General features: G+C 43.9%; 2 protein-coding genes across 5 annotated transcripts in view; one reads left to right on the plus strand and one right to left on the minus strand.

The window, feature by feature from the left end:
- Positions 1–126: 126 nt before the first annotated feature.
- Positions 127–3,634, minus strand: PTRH2 (peptidyl-tRNA hydrolase 2). 4 transcript variants are annotated; one of them, XM_065418325.1, is made up of 3 exons: positions 3,280–3,358; positions 2,250–2,383; positions 127–803 (listed from the first exon to the last, which is right to left on the minus strand). In XM_065418325.1, the coding sequence occupies exon 3, from the start codon at positions 780–782 to the stop codon at positions 264–266; it is 519 nt and encodes a 172-aa protein (XP_065274397.1). In that variant the 5' UTR covers positions 783–803; positions 2,250–2,383; positions 3,280–3,358; the 3' UTR covers positions 127–263. The 4 variants fall into 4 exon arrangements, with proteins under 4 accessions (XP_065274397.1, XP_065274395.1, XP_065274394.1 ...); XM_065418323.1 differs by lacking the exons at positions 2,250–2,383; positions 3,280–3,358 and adding an exon at positions 3,413–3,634; XM_065418322.1 differs by lacking the exons at positions 2,250–2,383; positions 3,280–3,358 and adding an exon at positions 3,367–3,634.
- Positions 3,635–4,211: 577 nt separating this feature from the next.
- VMP1 (vacuole membrane protein 1) overlaps positions 4,212–20,388 on the plus strand; it is an 83,857-nt gene continuing 67,680 nt past the window's right edge. The window contains exons 1-4 of the mRNA XM_065418208.1: positions 4,212–4,267; positions 10,137–10,273; positions 16,431–16,532; positions 19,708–19,843. Of these exons, the coding sequence (XP_065274280.1) occupies positions 16,457–16,532; positions 19,708–19,843 (212 nt within the window). The 5' untranslated portion in view covers positions 4,212–4,267; positions 10,137–10,273; positions 16,431–16,456. The remainder of the gene's footprint in view (positions 4,268–10,136; positions 10,274–16,430; positions 16,533–19,707; positions 19,844–20,388) is intronic.

A 20,388-nucleotide genomic window follows, 5' to 3' on the forward strand; every position in this document is an offset into this window, starting at 1 on the left:
GGTTCAGGACTTGTGTTCCTCTCCCTCCAAAGGAGAATTTTAGGATTGCTCTTCCTTTGCAATTCATTGTGCTTATCCCAGCAGTTAAATATTTAAAAAAAACAAAAAGTGACCATACTAGGCAAGAAAAGGTCAAAAGATAGACATGCTTTTTATTTTTACTAAACCATAGAAATGAAAACATAGCTTGGATTTTATCCCCATTACTACTTTGGTGCTGAAGTATACAATTGCTCCAATAAAACTCAGGCTTGTTCTCCATCTTAGAAGAGTTTGAGATGGCCAGAAACTTTATCCACTACATCAGCTGGTCCTGGTCCGATACCTAGTACAGTCCGGGAGCCTGGTGCTATCTGAGTACGACCTGCATCTTGGATTATACTCACAGTTAGTCCCAGCTGTTTAGCATCAACAAGGAGTTGAACTAGCGACTCTTCATTAGGGGCTTTGAGAACCACTTTTGGCTGTCCACAATACTCCCACTGTTTAAGCAGCTCAGGATTTCTTCGTTGAACTTGCTTGTAGGCAGAAACTGCAGCATGAGAACACTGTGCTGCTACTTTACCCTTTCCCATCTTTAAGTCATTACGGACTATCAGCACCATCTTGTATTCTCCAGACTCTCCCATGATACTGGCTTCGTTCCCCAGCTCATTTGCAAACAGAGGCATTTTGGCTTTGGATGGTCTAAAAAATCGCCCACGCATGCCCCAGCCCACGCATACTCCACATGCGACTCCTGCAATTACGCTGAGGACACCCGGTTTAAAGAGAGAATCCATAGTTGCAGATTGGGAGATTGACTAAAACAAAAGAGATGTTAAGTTTAGCTTAATAAAACATATCCTTTCATTTTATATTACACCTTTCATTGGAGCACCACCATACAGCATGGAACGGTGTAGTTATCAGAACGCAGGTCTCCTGAATCCTAGTCCCCACTGCTTCCTATTAGAGGATACTCATCCAGGTGAGAATGTATAACTCATGTTAACATTTTACAATATCTTAAGGTTTTTTTTTTTTTTAGCTTTCTGGAATCATGACCAATTCTTTATCATTGAGAAACAAAGGGACATTCATAAGTGGAGAATCTATTCCATTTTCACGTACTATGAGACTGGGAACTTCTGTTCTCCCTATCTGCCTCCTCTACTCACACATCAACAAAAGTGTTGTTCTGATTGCAAAAATCCTCATTGCTGATAAGGCACAAGCCAGAAGGAACTCAGATCAACTTCTGGATTCCATGTGGCATTTATAGAGCTGGTAATTAGGAAAAAAGTTTACTTGCATATACTCAGTAAATATTTACAGAACAGATTGGAGCTGGGGCTAGTGAGATAAACATGAAACCAAATTATGCCTCTTTTCTGATCTCTGGAGATGCCCAGCATCCATAACCATAATTTAAATTAACGAGAGCTGCAGTGCTCAGCACCTCTGAACGTTAGGTCATTGTGGGCACGTTCTTGGGAGTGTAGGGAAGCCTCACGGTAGTATGATGCTTTGTGGTTCATATACAGCAAATTCTAGTGTCACAGTTCAGTGGATACCAGACATGAACTATGTTTTGCTTTTTTCTCAGAGTTTGCTTTGTGGCAACAATGTTGAATGGAGCAGTCCTCCCCAGGAAATGCATTGTTAGAAATTCTGCAGCCAAAATCTTGCTTACTTGAGGAAATGTAAAAAAACACCAAAATCAACTGTATCTGAGGCTTAGGGGAAGAGGGGTAGCTCAGTGGTTTGAGCATTGGCCTCCTAAACCCCAGGTTGTGAGTTCAATCCTTGAGGGAGCCATTTAGGGATCTGGGGCAAAAATCTGTCTGGGGATGGGTCCTGCTTTGAGCAGGGGGTTGGACTAGATGACCTCCTGAGGGCCCTTCTTATCCTGACATTCTATGATTCATGGCCAGAAAGCATTATTTGCTTTAGTAGCCAAAGGGGAGAAGCTGCAACAGACTATAAAGATCTGGGAAGTAGGAACAAGTGCTAACTGTAGCACAGTTTTATAGTGAGGTCATGTTTCTTGCTCCCTGGAGCATTAAATATAACCAGAATCACTCTCTGCACTTTATGATCCAGTGTCACAATTTGAGATATTTTGTTCTCCTTCAATATAAGAAAAGTTTCTCTCTCTCCAAGTTCCAGTGCGTTATGTGCTTTGTGTGTACAGTTTCCCCACAGTCCAGACCATGCTCTATAAACAGATCTAGTGATTACAGAAAGAACAGCTAGCTAGTCCCTACCTGTCCTGGGGCACCACGCTGTGCCCCAGAAGTGGCCAGCAGGTCCGGCTCCTAGCTGGGGGGCCATGGGAGTCCATGCGCTGCCCCCATCCCAAGCACCGGCTCTGCGGCAAATGGGAGCTGGGGGGCGGTGCCTGCAGGTGAGAGCAGCAGGTACTGTGAAGCCTCCTGTCCCCCCGGCAGGAGCTGGACCTGCTGGCTGTTTCCAAGGCGCAGCGTGTTGCCCCAGGAGAGGCAGGCAGCCTGCCTTAGCCCTGATGCGTTGCTGACCAGGAGCCACCTGAGGTAAGCCTGAGCCCCCCAAACCTGGAGTCCCCTCCTGCAGCCCAGCCCTAAGCCCCCCCAAACCCAGAGCCCCCTTCTGCAGCCGAGGCCCCGCCCAGAGCCCCCTCCCACACTCTGAACCCCTTATCCCTAGCCCAGAGCCCTCACCCCCCCTGCACCCCAAACCCCTGCCTCAACCCACAGACCCTGCTTGCACTCCAAATCCCTCAGCCCCACACCCGAGCCTGGAGCCCCCTCTCGTGCCCCACCCCCCCAGCCCAGAGCCCTCAACCTTCCCACACCCCCAATCCCTCAGCCCCAGCCTGGAGCCCCCTCCTGCACCCCAAATCCCTCAGCCCAAGAGCCCGCATTCCCAGCTGGAGCCCTCACCCCCACCCCCTGCCAGGAGCCCCCTTCCCGCACCCTGATACCCTCATTTCTGGGCCCACCCCAGAGCTCACACTCCCATTTAGAGCTCTCACCCCCTCTCACACTCCAACCCCCTGTCCCAGCCCAGTGAGGGTGGGGGGAGAGCGAGCCACCGGGAATGTAGTAAGTGGGGGTCGGTGCCTCGGGAAAGGGGCGTGGCTCGGGTTTTCGGTTTTGTGCCAATAGAAGTTGACAACCCATCTCCCAGTGTCTCTCAGGCCCCTGCGTACCAGGGTCCCCAGCCTACATGGGCCCCCTCGATACAGCCTGCCAATGTCTCATGCCCCCACACACGCTGGGGAGATGCCGGGGCCGCCCCACCAGAAAGGGGCCTTACATGGAGTGAGGCCGCTCTGCTCTGCTCCACTTCCCGTCCAGGCCCAGCGCCCCCGGGGCGAGGGAACAGGAAGCTGTGTCACCTCACCTGAGACCCGCCTCCCGTTCGCACCAACGAGGCCGCTGCTACCTACCCACCACGCGCGAGCCTAAGGCGCTTCCTGCCACTTTCCCCCAGCAGTCGTCGCCCGCCTATGACGTCACGCCCGCACGTCTCAATCGCAAATTATTTAATCTGGGATGTAGCACATCGTTGAAACGCCATCAACGGCCAACGGGAAGGAAAATGAAAAATAAAGGGGGGAAAAAAATCGAGCACGAATTTTCCGGCCTGAGCGGAAGTAATGTGAGAGGACAACTTCCGGGAGGCGCGCAGGAAGTGATGGAAGCAGCGGTCACTTCCGGTAGGTGGAGTGGGCGAGAATTGCCCGCCTCCCCCAGTTCTGTGTTGGCTCGCGCCCAGCAGGAGCCGGAGACGCCGGGTGGAAAAGCCGCAGCTGGAGCAGGGTGAGTGCGGGCCCCCGGCGGCCCCTGGAGCAGAGATCCCCCCCCGCAATAAGACTTCCCCCGCGTGTCCTGCCTCAGCCGCGGCGTCCCCCGGCTCTGAGCCTGCAGCGGGGACCCCTCATGCCCTGCCCCGTTCCCTGAGGCAGGAGGATCCTCCCCCCCTCCCCGGGGCCAGCCCTTCTTCCTACGGGGGTCACCCTGGAGCAGGGAGCCTTCCTCGGCTCCTCTCCCCCCTGTCCCATCACTGAGCATCTCCAGGAGGGAGCCTCATGGGCGGGGAGCGGGGGGCAGGTAACCCTGCCAGGCGAGCCGAGCCGAGCCCATGTGCTGTTTTCCCAGCAGAATCCTATGTGATCGTGTGACACTTTATCTGCAAGCTAAGTCCGCTCAGCCCGGCGGGAGGCTGTGTTGAGGACTGGAAACTGGCTAATAGCCCGTGAACAGAGAGCGATGCTCAACGGCAGTCTGTGGAGCCAGGGCAGGTGTGTGTGTCTGTGCTGTATTAGGTCTATCCTTCACTAACGTCTTCATTAATAACTTGGCAGGAGCGAAGGGTCCACTAATGAAATTTGCAGCTAATACTGCATTGAGAGGCTAGAGAAGTATTAAAGAGGATCTGGATACGTAGGCAAGAAATAACAGCAAAATAGGCTTCTTGGAATTGAGGGGAAGGAAAGTAACTGTCGGTGTGAACATTCAATGGGAGGCAGAAACCTGAAGAGAGACTAAGGGGGAGAGTGAACTGCAAACTAGAGATCAGTTTGGAGTGACATATGACAGCCAAAACAGGACATCATAGTACTAGGCTGCACGGGCATAATATCATAGTGCAGTGAGCAGGGAGGCTCCATATGGCTCTTGTGTGATGGCTGCTGTGCTAATGGCTGGTTACATTACCAGAGAGAGTGGAAAATTTTAGGGAGCTCTAAGAAGAGCAACAAACATGATTGAGGCTGTAGGGATTGACTCATAAGGAAAAAATTAAAAGAGCTAATTCTTCATAGCTTGACTAAGAGATGACTAAGGTTAGGGACATAACAGCCTATGAATATTTAAAGAGTGCCACATTGGGAGTATGACTAGAAGCAATGGGAGAAAAAAATAGGCTGAAATACGGTGAAAACTCCCTGCTAGTGAGCTGTGTTGGTGCAGAACAGTCCGCCAACGGACATGGGAATCCCATTGCTTATGACATTTCAAACCAGATTGGACAGAACTCTGGAAATTGTAGAAAAGAGAATCCTTGTATTGGCCCCAGGGGGGAATGACTGATGACACAATAAGTAATTTATCTTTCTAGCTGTTAAGAGTCTCTGTTCCCTAACTACCCCTTCACCGGGGATTCGCCTTCCTCACCCTCCAGCAGCAGCATTACCCACAGCACCATCTTCAGTAGTAAATGCCACCCTACCTATTGCACCCAGGTAATAGTCTATTCCCTTTGGCTAGTGACCAGTGTTGGGCTTGTATTTTGGACCCAGACTCTTAGCTCTCATTCTCTCTCACCAGAGCCAATGTCATTTAGTGATTATGGCAGGGTATTGGGCATTAGGACTCCTGCATTATCTTCCAGCTCTGCCACTGACAGTTTGTGTGACTTTAGACAAGTTGCCTGATTTTGACAAAAAGTAGTCTGTATGATTACTTCGGCAGCGACTACTGTTTGCGCATGAAACGGAGTAATTGTGAGCACAAACTGCCAGTTATCTGATCTGTACTATCCTTGATTTACAGACAGGGGAAACTGAGCTTCGGTAAGAGGTGTCACAGTGAGAGAACTGGAAATACCACCGTCATATACAGTATATTGTACATGCAGTTCTTTTTCAGAATCTAGTTATCATCTGTGCCTCAGTAGGCTAATCTATAATCTAAGAAAATAACACTTGCTTATCAAATGGGTTTGCTGGTTTAATTAACTTTAGTAATGTGCTCTGAGCATCTTGGAGGGAAGGTAGTGCAAAGGAACAAAGTAATATTACTTAAATTGTATTAAGCCCATCTAGGCATTTGCTCTTTGCCTTTACTTTCTCCTTTGGGCTTTTGATCATCTAAAATCATTACGGTCTTGATGGTGTGATTCCACACTCTGCAAGACTGTGAAATGTTAATAAGTCCTGTTAGGGGTTGTAAACCTTCATCCTGTCACAACAGTCACAAAGTAAATGTCAGATCTTTCTGATGCATGAATTTGCCCCACTGGAAAAATTCACATTAATGGCAGTCCTCTCCCTTTCAACCATGTTGCTTTTGCTGCTTGAGAATATTTTTTTTTTATTCCATGATAATCATTGTAACTGTTGGTTATGTAATTACTTCAGCTAACTTTTATAGGATACAGAGTTTGGAAAAACATGTTGTGCAATAGGAAATGTCATCTTCTCTCAGCACCATCTATTAATTTGGACTGAGCTTTGTATTCTCCTTTTGGCAGTTCTGCACATTGTCTGTGAGCAGGGTTAGGAGCAGGAGAGTCAGTCTCCAGTTCTTAAATGGGGAATGGCAGTGGGAAAGGAGAGCAGATGGAAAGAAAGTACTGACCTCTTAACTACTGACACTTCCATGATTAAATCCTGTACTGACAAACTTTTTTTTCTGCTGTGGGATACTTCCTGTATTTTAGTCCATCTTAATCACAGTTTTTAATCAGATCTCCCAAACGCTTAATACTGTTGAAAAAGTGTAGCATCTAATTATTGAATATTTATGGCTCAGTTTACATGGCTTTAATGTGTATAGGAAAAATAGCACATTGTGGAAAGTGCTTGTAAAAATATATACTGTTGTGTTTTAGAGACTTAATATCTTGCTGCCCCTAGTAAACAGATGTTTTTTTTGCTTTCTGGGTTAACCCATTCTCTACTTCAATTCAGACCAAACCTGCCATTTGGCTTTATTTTAGACCTGTATTAACAGTAATGCTGGACTGGAAGAAGCCAACCTTGGTGTTACTACCCTTATTCACCTGGAAAATGATTGCAGTTTGTCTTCCATCGTTCAGGGAACTGAGATTTTGAATTGGCTTCTCAGTTCTTGTCCCCAGATTGTCAGCCTCCAAGTGAGTGTGGTATTAGTGGCCATATCTTTTGGTATATGGATGTGACAGGAGACAACTTGTTACCTGGGAGGTAAAATTATAATTTTTTCTGCAACCCGAGGATAAATGCTTCTGCTGAGTCAGGTCCCAGTGTTAGCTGGCTAGACTTTGGGTGTTTCAGGGATGTGAAGGGCATGCCTTTCAAGTTGGCTGACTCATTCTTCAGTAGCAGCAGCTCTAGTATAACTATTATTTTTTTCCTAATTAAATTAATTTCTTAGCATCCCCTGCTGGAGAACCCTCTTCAAGGGATACTGTTCCCCTACTGGGAGGGCCAGAATTCACGTGTGTGACACAACTGGTGTTGCTGGGGTACTGCTGTCCAGTCATGTATGTCCTAGTTGCAGATGCTCATGTTTTGAAAGATGTAGTTTGGTGTGTGGGAATCATGCAGAGCAGGTGAATGGAGAGACAAAGTCCCCAGTGGCAGCTGTAGAGTATTGCAGTCAGTGTTTCCCATTAAGTCCACTAGGAACCTCTTTTCTCCCTTTCAGATTTGAATAACCAGGGTATGTGGTTCCACATACAGAAGAGGCACTTCCTAATTTTAATGACCAGGCAGGCTTGGGCATCCACTTCCTGGGACCAAGTGTCATCCTCTGATTAGAAAACAGGGTAGAGTCAAATCAGCTACACCTCTACCCCGATATAACGCGACCCGATATAACACAAATTCGGATATAACGCGGTAAAGCAGCGCTCCGGGGGGGCGGGGCTGCGCACTCCGGTGAATCAAAGCAAGTTCGATATAACGCGGTTTCACCTGTAACGCGGTAAGATTTTTTGGCTCCCGAGGACAGCGTTCTATCGGGGTAGAGGTGTATAAAAACCTTCTGCTCTACCAGCCAGTGGTTGGGGGTCAGAGGTTGTGAAGCTCAAGGCTGCTATTGTGCCAGGACTACAGTGTTGCCCATTCACTCTAACTGTAGCCTTGCTGTCTGTTTGCTCACCCACAGTTAATTCCCACTGACATTCCCTTTTGGCACTAAACTTATTTCTACCTTGTGACCATCTCATTTCCTGTCTCTGTTTGTATTATAAGTCTATGGAAGCTGGTGATAGTCTGCTTGGCTGCTGTAGTCTAAACTTTTCTAATGCATTGTTGAATATTGTGTTAGAGCTGTATTAAAAGCACTAACGTTTGCAGGTGGCCCTGCATGAACTGCTTTGTGCTTCTTAACATTGGGGTTAGGTAAAGCGATGTACCCGTCTAACCACTTAAAAATGGGGTTATGTTCTTTTTTGAAGATTTCTCTCTAGTCTGTCATGTCTTGCTCAGAATCCATTATTTGTCTCATATCAGTCTTTTCAAATCATTAATTCTGCCGAAGGGGCCGTTCAAACCTTGCCCCAGTTGGTCTGTATGGATGAGCGAAACTGTGACCCTTAGTCCAGTCTGTCCTCCCGAGTCACAGAGCATCCTCATGGCATTGATTGGATGTTGTGTGTAATACTTACCACTTAGTCTCTGTTTATTAGGTACAGTAGTATTTCACAGTGCTTTCCAGACACTAGCTTAATGTGGTAGAGGAAGAGCTTGTTGTCTTAGTGTGTTCTGGTTCAAAATCAGCCGGGGTGTAACAGTTTTTCCAGTGATATTTTGATATGTAACGGGCTTAAAGAAGCATGTTCTGGTCACATTGTTAAAGCACAGGGTATTGGAGTTGTACAGGAACTTGGCTGCAATACTTATTATGAGGTCTTTGAGGATCCCCTCACATCTCCCTTCCTAGGGGCATACATCACCCTCTCTCTTTGGAGGGTTAGAAGTGGTTTCGTCTGCAACCTATCAGTGCCATTCAGAGCACTGTCTGTGTCAGCCCAGAGGAGTTCATTAAAAAGTAATTCAGGGAACTGGCTCCCTGCTTCATGATCCACCCCTAGGTTAGGCATGTTGTCTCCTGTCAGCTTACAGAGTGAGGACTCTGACCTGTGATCTCTGTCGTGGCAGCATGTGGTGGTGCAGCTCTAGACTGCTGGGCCAGCCAATTCACTTGCTGCGTGGAAAAACATGGATGGCAAAAACTCAACCTGAAGCACTTTGAAAGGGAGTAAGAATTCATTCTTTTGTGAGGAGGAAGTGAGCCTGGCTATAAAAATTCAACTTTTAAAATCTCTACTAAAAAAGGTGAATAAAATGGGTTTATGTTCTGAGTGTGTTGGGTTCCTCTCTGCTCCTTAACATGGAGTAAAGCCAAGTTCTTGCTTTTCTAATGGAAGAATTAAATTAAGCCTCCTTATTTACATTTTTTCCATTCTGAAATTCACTAGGAAAATGTGAAATTACAAAACTATGAGGATACTGGTTATAAAGTGATGTCTGTCCCCAGTTTGGAAAATGGTACAGAATTCAGTGATATTAACATTCCCTTTAATTATTCTAAATCAATTACTTTTAAAATTGTTTTTAAAGGAAATAACTTTTTAAAAACGACTTCTGGGTGTTTTAGAGAAGGACAGGCAGAGTTTGCCCAAATAAGCACCACTGAAGAGAACTTGTACAGCCTCAGTGGCTTGCGTTTTGGCTATTAATATTTATACAATATAGATAAAAAGGACTAATGCAAATATGCATCACTCAGGTACTCACATTGTTCCTGATCTTCCATTTGGAGCTGCACAGATAGACCATTTTAACCCATGCAGAGCCTTGTTGAAGTCAGTGAGGCTCCTCACCGGCACAAATGTTCAGTCCACGTGGATCTGATTGCAGGATCTGAGCTTTTAATAACTTGAAAAGAGAAATGTGTGGCATCCACTAAAATTGGAGGGCTATGAGCACTTCAGATTAATTCTTTTTAAAAGGCATCCCAAAGTCTTGTTGAAAAGATGAAAATGTTAGCTGTTGGGGTTTTTTTTTAGATGACTTTTTTAGATGACTAGAAATTGGAAAGTAGGTCTGGTGAACAGAGGCATGACCCATTAAATGGAAGCCTGTGGTCTTTAAATTACTTGTCCTTTCCTTTGTGGGATTAAACAGTTTTAGCTGGAAGAGCGTTTTAGTACTGGAATATATGCACTCATATCAAAGTAACCTATTATAGATAGATCTATGGAGATTTTGAATGCCTTTAAGATGTGTCCTAATTTTTTATTTTAATTGAATGCTCCCCTTGAGTTTTCAAAGGATTAAAACATTTCTAGTTGTTACTTTTTATATTTTCTGTGGGCTTTTGGGAGAATTATTAACGGTCAGATTATGAATTGTGTCTGTTTTATATCCTGTGATGAGCTGGCAATATCTTCCTCTATAGGGAGCAGAAGATCTGGGAGAAGAGCACTTACTTTGGTCTTGAATGTCTGCCGAGCTGACAAGATAGTAGACTGTCCCATTGGCTTAATACACAGAAGAGGAGGAAAAGATCTGAAATACTGTACAGGAAGCTAAAAGGTATATTAATGTTTCATTTGCAGGCTGGTTTTTGTTCTTTACTGGCAGAAATTCATTCATGAACAGATAATTCATGACTATCTAGTGGAGGAAAGTGTGTCCTTATTTTGATAAGAACCAAGGCATTGTCAATCTAGCCTTCATTAAGGGCTTGTCCACACATACAATTCTGCAGCAGTGCATCTGCCCCGCTCAGTGAAGACGCGGATGGGAAGAGTTCTCCCTTCGGTGTAGGCACTCCATCTCCCCAAGAGGTGGTAGCTGTGTGGAGGGGAGAAGCCCTCCTGTTGACATAGTGCTGTATATACCAGGAATTAGGTCGGTATAACTACGTTGCTCCGGAGTGTGGATTTTCCCCACCCCAGAGCGACATAGTTATATGGACATGAGTTGGCAGTGTAGACCAAGCCTACATTGTTGCCTCTGGATTAGTAACGAGTGTGGGAGTGGTGGAGAGAGGCAATTAAATCTAAAGTAAAAAGAAACCTTTGTTTTAGATCACCGTCTCTGCTCTCCTCTGTGTGTCTGTGTCCTGGGCCCTGTTGTATTTACTTTACTGTGGAAAGAATGGACTTTAATGTTTAATTGGTCATTTGGTGTTGTAAAAAGGGAAATGTTAGCCCTTAGTGGACAGAGAAACTCGCAACTGGTCATTTGTTAAGTGCCTTCCGACTATTTTGTGTTCTATGAGCAGGATTTTAGTGGCCTGTCATGCTTGAGAACTGCAGTGAGTTATGTTAGGCAGTGTTATGAAGGTGAGTCAGAACTGGATGGCTATCTTTTAGTGAAGATGTTTCTTTCAAGGGGCCTTGTCAAGTTGATGCTAATAGCATTTGCCTTTAGGGTTGTTTCACATCTGTTCCAAAACAGTGTCAAATATCTGTAGACTTCTAGTGGCTACAGTTTAGTTCTCCTGTGATAAAACACATTGTTCATGTTTAAGGCTGCGATTCTTTCACAGAGGTCACGGAAGTCATGGATTCCATGACCTCCGTGACTTCCGCAGTGGCTGGTGTGGCTGACTTCAGGGTTGCCAGAGCAGCTGGGCCATCTGCTCGGGTGCCCCATGGCTAGCCGCACTGGCCGCTGCTGGAGCAACCCCAGGGCCAGCTACACCAGCTGCTGCTTGGGAGACCCCAGGCAGCTGGTCCCGGGGACTGCGGGAATAGCATCCAGTGTGGCTGGCTCTGGGGAGTGCCCTGGGGACCGCTCGAGCAGCAGCAGTCCCAGGGCGTCTGGAGTAGCGGCCCCGGGGCGTCTGGAGGCCGTCCGGAGAGCAATCCCTGGGACCAGCAGCTGGGGGGCAGTAAACCCCCAGCACAGGCCCCCCCAGAGCAGCGGGGCACCAGAAATAGAGATTTAGTCATGGGTATTTTTGGTAGAAGTCATGGACAGGTTATGGGTGGTGAATTTTTATTTATTGCCTGTGACCTGTCCATGACTTTTACCAAAAATACCCATGACTAAACCTTAGCCTTATTCAGGTTTTGTCAAGTCTGTAGAGTTATTTCTATTATAAGTGGAAGAGCAGGGGGCTTTTTGTGTCTTTTAAAAACGTGTCTAAAATTGTAGTTTTACATCACGTAGCTTTTCTCACATTGGTCTGTAGTTACTTGCAGTTTAAATTTACACTTAATATTTGTGTGATGTTAACGCTCACTGTACACACATCCTACAGTGACAGAAGGGGTTTTTCCATCACTGTAGCAAATTCATCCCCTCGAGAGGCAGTAGCTAGGTCAATGAAGAATTCTTTACAGGGGTTAGGTCGACTTAACTAACCCTGAGTGAGGTAGCTAGGTTGACCTAAGTTTTAGGTGTAGACCAGGCCGAAGAGTTGGACTTTTAAAGACCTGTATGCTGCCCAGCCCTGGGATAAGGATTAATGTGCTAATTTTGGGTTATTGGTCCTAATGAGGTCTTGGCCTTGGACTTACCCTGTATTATCTTTGAAAACCATGAAGTTGTTAAAACAGTTTAACTTGTTTCCCTGGTATTTAAACATAACGGGGAAGAGCTCTTCCAAAAATCTTAAGGTGCAGTGATTAAGAGGAAATAAGGGATTCTCAAGAAGCACTTGTTTACCTCTTGCAGTGCACTGTTCGCTCCCCCAGACTGGAGACCAAAGTACGTCTCCTGTATGATTTTCAGTCACTGTGAGTTGGAAGATGAAGATACCTTAACGAGTTCCTGAGTGAATGGAACATCTCCAGGCTGGTATTTTTGGAGATTAGCTCCAGGGCAGGGCATTCCAGCAGGCCCCTCACTATACTGAAAGGAAAGATTTTATACACCAGCCTGACTCTGCTTTAAGTACAGTTGACTGGAATTCTAAATCAGGAGTTTTAGTTTGGTTTTATTTTGACACCACAATAGTTTGTTGTTACGAATTATTTGTAATTTTACTGCATAGTAACAACCACCGTTGTTATGAGCCTTTTGTTGTTGTTGACAAAGTAACACTTTGACTAGCAGTAATTGTCTTTGTGATGAAAAATGTTATGAATCACACTAAAGCTGAATAGAGTATTGTGGGGCTGGGTGGGCAGCTCGCCAAGAACTTTTTGTGAGCGAATCCCAGGATCGCTCTAACACACACAGTGTAAGTAGCTCAGATGCAAAACTAAAGGAAAGTTGCCTTCTTTAACCTCTTACTTTGAATTATTTACTCCACTATTTGCCGGTCACTGCGTTATATTAGGCTGCTTTCTGTCTAGATATGGAATGCATTTCCTTTTCAGTGCTCATAAGAGGTGAGGGTCTGATTCAGTGCTGGGGCTTAACTTGCTCACCGCACACACACATGCACCTCTTCTGTAGATAGATCTGAGCGGACTGTCCTCAGGTATAGCCTTACCTTTTCTCTTTGTTCTGGGTGAGGCATCACAGCGTTATTCATTAAATACTTGGCAAAAGATCATAGAGGATGCTCCGCAACATATGAAGGGTTTTAGGTGGACACTAGTAAACCAGGTGCCACTGTCCATCTCTGGCCCCAATCATATAGGTAATACAGTAATTAAACTCCATGACAGGATCGGTGTGTCTGTTAGGCCTCAATCAGATTAAAATGTCTAAAAGCTAAACTTGCTTTACTTTCTGCATGTGCATCCTTCCACTTTTTAATCACAGCGAGATGTTTGTATGTTTGAGTGTGTATGAATTAAGTAAAACAAAAATAACTTTTGAATTAAAAAAAAAAACCTGGGCAAAGTTTAACTGCACCACAGTCAGACCTGCAGTGTGAAAAGCACTAAACTCCCTACTTCTCAACCCAAGTTCTTAAACTTGCTGCATGGGCCCTTTATAGTTTTGCCATAGAGTAAATGTACTTGGGGCCTTCTTAATGATTATATAATTTACAGAGGTTTGCTAGATTATTTATGTGCTTTACTGTAAACACTAATTTGTGTATTTGAGGTAACATTATACAAAGCTAATCCCTTTCCAAGCATACAAGGTAAGATTTGCTCTGTTAGCTGGATTTGTATAGTACTGAGCCTCTAAGCTCCTGGGAGCTGTAGATTTTTCCTGCCTTTAAAGTGTTTAATGGACAGCAGTGGAATTCAGCTCATTAAGCATTGGAGAATTGCATGGAAACTAGACTAGCATCAAACCTGACCGAGCACTTTGTATTTATATTGCACTAGCTCCATTTTATTGAAACATAATTAAGCAGAGTGTACAGACGCAATCTTTCCCCACTGTCATCTGTTTAAAACTCTCCTATCTTGGAGGCTAAAACTGTGCAAAAGAAAGAATTAAACTAAAATAAAGAATAAATAGATCTTATTTATGCAGTTTTGAAATGCATGTTGGCTACATTTGAGTCATGCATAGTGCCTGTTGAATTTTGCTGATCCCAGAGATGAGCAATCTTTCAACTTGGCTCTCAAAAACCACTTCCCTAAGGAAATGGTATCTGTATAATCATCAGTAAATGCAACTGTGGTCCTCCAATTTCACTATTTCCCTTTGCAGCCCCAAGCCTCGTAAATCTCTCTTGCATAGCCAGTTAATAAATGTGGTCACTAGAAATGATACAATCTGCCACTTCCTGGAATTGCTGCCCTGCTGGAATCAGGAGATGGTCAAACATTTGTCCCTGTGTCACATAACCACACCCATGCCATGTTCTGATTTGTATTGGTGCAATTCCACTGCAGGCAATGGGGTTATGCTAGTGTAAAACTGGTGTGGGTGACAAATCGGGAGAGTCTCTGCTCTGGTAGCAGTTCTGAGAACATCCTGGAACTAAGGATTCTCATGTGACAGCATAGCTATGTTGTAAAGCTGCTGCTGTACCATTTCAGCCCTGTGTGATCCTTAGGGCATGGCAGGTTTTGCAGCCTCTCAGATATCTATCATTCTACAAAAGGAAGCTTTTGCAAGGTCACATTGCTTTGTCTGCTATTGGTTTAGTCCTTTTGGAACCCTTTAGCATTTGACTAAACAGTTTCTATTTGCAAAATAACTAGAACAGTTTTACTAATTTGTTTAAACACTATGTTGCTCTTGCTCAATTGTTAATTATGGGGAAATATTTCTTGGTGGAAAGACTGCATGAGTGATTACTGACATTTGGCTGATTTTGTTCGTAAAGCGTAGATCTTTGTGCAGGGAAATAGGGTATTTAGTTAAAGGGATAACAACTTAAAAATCACACTTCCACCTGAAAATGTTTTGCCAGCTAGTGTAACAAGTAACACACGAGACTCCTACAATTGAAAGAGATTAAACTATAATATAGATAAAAAGGGAAGGAAGAATAACTTGGTGCATTTGCCAGCACTTTTGTGTGTAGTCAGTTTCTTCTGTTTGTGTGGGATTTCTTACACAGCAACAGTGTTGTGAAAAACATTTGTTAAAATAGTAAAATGAGATTTGTAAAACTACAAAAGTCAGGAAGGGACATTTGGGCCAAGTCCTAGTATCTGAAACATATTTCAACTTATTTTTTAAATTGACTAGTTTTAAAGTTGCTGCTTCCCCTTAAACTGAAGGGAGATCCTCTCATTCCTGCACCGCTGAGTGTCCACTTGGTTCTTTTTCCATGTTTGTAACATAAAGGAAAGGAAAAATAAATATTTGTCTTGAAAACTATTTTCATTTCCTACCAATGTGCAGTTTATGTAACTATCATTTTAATAGTTTCCTCTTCCTTCTGACATGAGAAGCCTATCAAAAACTGTAAATCTTATTTTGTCAACCAAGAGAAACTTAATGCAAAGAAGATGTTTTAGCTTCCTAGAGTATTTCTTCCAAAACAAATTTTGAGAGACTATTTTAAGATGCAAGAGTTAAATTTTAAAGTAGGGAACTTCACGGGGTTGTGGGGGGTGTTTTGTTTGTTTATTGCATAAGAACTGTCAGCTGGTCAGTAGAAAATCTCTGTTGCAACATTATATTTCAGGCTGTCCTCCCACATGTTGCACCACTTATCCTCATGAATAAGGAAGAACGTAGCTGGTTGTTAAAATTCTTTAAGGATGAAAAGATGTAGACAAAAGGAATGAGCAAATAATGGAGGAAATGTATAATTTTCAGATCGCTTTAGAAGGCAGATTTAGAGCATGCTTTTACTGTTTTTTTTATTTTAGATTGTGCTTTAGCAAACAAGGGACAAATCTATATCCTAGTTCTTGAATTAGGTTATTTTTATTAAGGATGTGAACTATTTTGGTGGCTTGTTGCATGCTTGATTAGCTCGTGGGCATGTGCCATCATGTGGTCCGATCTAGTTTCTGGTGTGAAGAACATTGAGAATATGGAAATATGGTTTCAGTAAGTATTTCAGAATTAATATAAGTAGGGTTTTTCAAGTTACAACTTGGCTTTGTAATTTGGTCAACTGCAAAGCAAGCTGGTAGCATACCATTATCTGTCTGAGCTCCAGCAGCTGTAGTGGTGTCCCTACTTTCTGTGTTCACCACACTTCCGTTTTGAACTCACATGTGTCCCATTAAAGGAAGCTAGTGCTTAAATTAACTGAAATTTGTTTTCAGTGACAACTCATGGAACCAGCAAAAATGGGGTGGCTTGGACGTTGACACACTGATGCAGGATCTCTCCTTTTCATCCTCAGAATAAGTAATAAATGGAATCTTGTCTGTTATGAGTAATCATTATACTTACACTTTTTTCTGGTTGCTATTAGATCCTCATAAGTGACTGATCTATGAAATGGCAGAGAATGGAACAGATTGTGACCAGAGACGCATAGGAATGATCAAAGAACAGCACAATGGGAACTTTACAGGTAGGCTGAAAATGGCTGTTCCTCCTCCAGTCCAGTCAATCTGGTACCTGCAATTACCCTCACAGACTCTGAGGGAATATGTGGGTTGGGAAACTTAGCCCAAGTAGAACTGAGGGGGAGACTGACCTAGAAATATACTGCCTAAACCAATTCTGTATCCTTACCATGCACAGATCCTATTGACTTGAATGAGTGTATGCTTTAGGGCTGCAGCATCAGGTGCTAATTTAAAAAAAAAAAAAATTGGCAGGTATTTGGGTTTAGAAAGCATTCCAAGCAACCCAACCCTTTGACACCAGAGTCTGTACTCGGACATTGAAAAATCTACCCTACTTTGGGAGAAACCCAAATTTTAATTTCCGAAAGAGCCCTTCTGTAAACTATAGTTTGCCATTTGCTAAAGATGAATTACTGACAAAACAATTAGCTTCTCTTGGTTACTCTTTGCAGGTGTGTTTCTGTCAGTAGGCCATTTCTTTCAACTAACATAGAACTAATGCTTAGATCATAGGATCTTATCTTTTCATAAATAACCTGTTGGCTGCTTTGTGCTGTATTTCATTAAAATGATCATAATCTTATCTTGTTTCCATCAGCTTCATATGGTTTGTATGTGTCAGTTCATGCCCCTATGCAGTTTAGCATTCTGGTTTTTTCTCTTTCCTTACCTACCTTGTCTCTAGTCACTGGTCACTGTATATGTATACTCTGGTCTTCACCATTCTGAAACCAGTGGGTGCCAGTGCCATCTCTGTTTGCTTTGTGTCCCTTCTTTCTGTTTTTCTTAGGTGGAATAATCTCCCTCTATGTTTATATCATTAGTTTTTGTGGGTTTTTTCCCCAAATTTCTTCAAACCACTCATTTATTGCTCTTTAATCAATTGTTCTATTCCTCCTCACACTGATTTCTATTGCGAAGTTTGTGGTCTTTTATTGGTATTTGTTCATAGTCTATCCTGTAGCACTTTTAATAACCGTGAAGCGTCTTTGTTAAAGATGTTCTGTGAAATGGCAGAGAATGGAACAGATTCTGGAACCGAAAATATAGCACTATTCAAAGAGGGGGTGGATATTTGTATGGATAACAAGAACATACAAGCTTTTTATATTAAAGTTTTAGAAGGGACACGCAACCTCATGCTTCAGCGGCTTAAACCAGCCTTTAACTAGTAGGGGTTGGAAAGAGACTCCCCTGGAAGGCAAGTTATTCCGCATCTGCCTACTATAGGGTTTCTTGCACATCCCTCTGAAACATCTGGTGCTGGCTACTGTCAGAGACAAGATACAGGACTAGATGGAACCTGTGTCTGATCCAATATGCAATTCATGTGTGAAATAAACTGTATCAGAGGCTATCTTATAAAGCAACATGGACCAGTGTCTAAAACACAGGACTGGAAGTCAAGTGACTTTGATTTCTAGTCCCGATTATGCCGTATGGCCATGGGCTAGCCTCTCTATTTACCTCACAGGAGTGTGAGATTTACTAGTTAATGTGTGTAAAATACTCTGAACTTATAAAGCACTATATAAATATTTTACTTTATTAGATGCACAAAACAATAGAAAAATCATTGTTAGTTGGAATATGAGGGTAACCAATCTATATCTTGGTTTGCTTCGTAATCTGCCTGTTTACCTCAGTGCACACATGAGCTGCTGAGTGAACAAAATTCCAATTCTTCTGACAAGCTTAGCAAAATCCTTGATTTCCCCGCCTTGGACAAGTCATCCTGATCCAAAGTAGTTAGTTTTTATTAGCGTTTATGGTACTCTCGATAATTGCACTAAATACTGCCCATAAAAATCCTTCCATTCTTGTTCTCTAACTTTTATTGGGTAACACCAGGGATTGTTAAACCATGTGCAGTGTTTAGTCTTATAACTGAATTACTGTAATGAAACTTCTCTTCACATTTATAATGTCTAAGTTGGCTAAAGACAGCAGTTCAAACAAAAAAGTGTGCTCTCTAGATGGGATCCCTATTTTTCAGTGGATTCACTTTGTCTGGGTGATAGAGTGGATGGGCCTTTGTAAGTAACCATTCAAGCATGGCCTGAAGTTCTTTGCGCAATGAATGATGTTCTTCTCCGATTACACAGTGGCCAGCAGACAAAACTGTGTAAAGAGCACATGCAATTCAATCCAATTTGATTGGAAATAGTTATGGAAGGGGACCAAATTAAAAAGTTCAAGATAAAATTTGGCTCCTGCAATGGGAATGGATATTGGCTGAATGTAGCCAGGTATGGAGGCAAGTAGTGTCGTCTCTTGCATAGAGACTTACAAATCCTAAGTTCCTTGCAGCCCAGGTCGGCACATTTCTTGTTTAAATATTTTCATGGCCATCAAACTCTGGAGTAATGGGTCAGCTGAGTGGGGGAATCATGAGCCTTCCTTTGCTGTAGGTCACTTCACATGCATAGAGCCCCTGGAGCAGGGCCGGCTTCAGGCATCCGCCGAGCAAGCTCATGCTTGGGGCGATAGAGTCTACGGGGCAGCATTCCACCCAATCCAAGGGCGGCACGCTCCGCTTTTGTTTTGTTTTGTTTTGTTCGCCGATCCGGCCGCCCTGTAGGGGGCGGCGACGCGGAGGAGGGGAGCGCCCTGCTGGGAGCGGGCTGCGCGCTCCATCTGCCCCAGCCAGTGCCAGGTCTCTAGCAAGCCCTGCAGGGTAGCCCACATCCTTCCCTCCCTGCCGACCGGAGCGGCGCGGAGCCCTCCCGGCAGGCGGCGCGGCGGTTGGGGCCGCGTGGTGAGCGCCCTGCTGAAGCCCTGGCCGCCCCCCTTCTCTCTCTCCCCCCTCTTCCTCCCCCTCCCCCCCGCTAGCCAGGGCAGGTCTGCAGCGCAGGGAGTCCCGCTGCACCCTGGCTCCGGCTGCCCCGCAGGTGTTGTTTTTTTTCCCTGGTTTGCCGCTCCAGCTGTGCCGCAGGGTTTTTTTTTTTTTTTTTTTATTTATTTTTTTTATTTTTTATTTTTTGCTTGGGGCGGCAAAAAAGCTGGAGCCAGCCCTGCCCTGGAGGAACTCTCTACAAGGGGAGGAGGAGATGCTGCTGTGAGCACAAGTGTTAATTTCCTAGAGAAGTTAAAAATATCATGGAACTTTTGGTTGAAGTGGAATGTGAACTGTCAGCTTGTCGATGTATTAACTCTTCCATCCATCTTCATTTCCAGACCCCTCTTTGCCATGTGAACGGAAGCGATGGGACCGAGAAGAGAGGCAAAATATTGTGCTCTGGAGACAACCACTCATTACCTTGCAGTATTTTTTCCTGGAAACCATAATAAACTTGAAGGAATGGACCATAAAGTAAAGATCACCTTTAATTTCCACCTCTAAGCTCTGTGGGGAAACTCATGCTTTGATTCAGTAGATCATTGTGGCATCTCACATTCCATAATGATTCATGGTTATAAATCTGTTTCAAAGAAAAATACTCTTTTTTTTATTTTAAACAAACCATATTCCCAACTGCTCACCAAAACTTGTGTGTAAATTACATTGATATCAAACTCCAAATTGCCTTGATAGATAGAAAAGAATCAGAGTCTTTATTTCTGAATAATTGAATATCCTTCTTTGAAATGACAAGATAGTGCTTAGGGACCCTGACGGCATGAACTATTGTATTAATGACTGCATCTAGACGGGAGCTCAGATTTTATTATTATATGCCTTAGAAACTCAGTAAGGGATATTATTAACTCCCTATCAGGGCAAAGTTCAAGATTCCCTGGCACTTGTACTGATGTGTATGAAAATAGAGAGGACTTTGCTTTTAACCGACGTGTTCCCTTCCACAGTAAGAAATAATCTATAGTGGTGCTGTCTCTAAACCTTTATTTGCAAACGGT

Source organism: Emys orbicularis, chromosome 17 (assembly GCF_028017835.1).
Source record: "Emys orbicularis isolate rEmyOrb1 chromosome 17, rEmyOrb1.hap1, whole genome shotgun sequence".
NCBI lineage: Eukaryota > Metazoa > Chordata > Testudines > Emydidae > Emys > Emys orbicularis.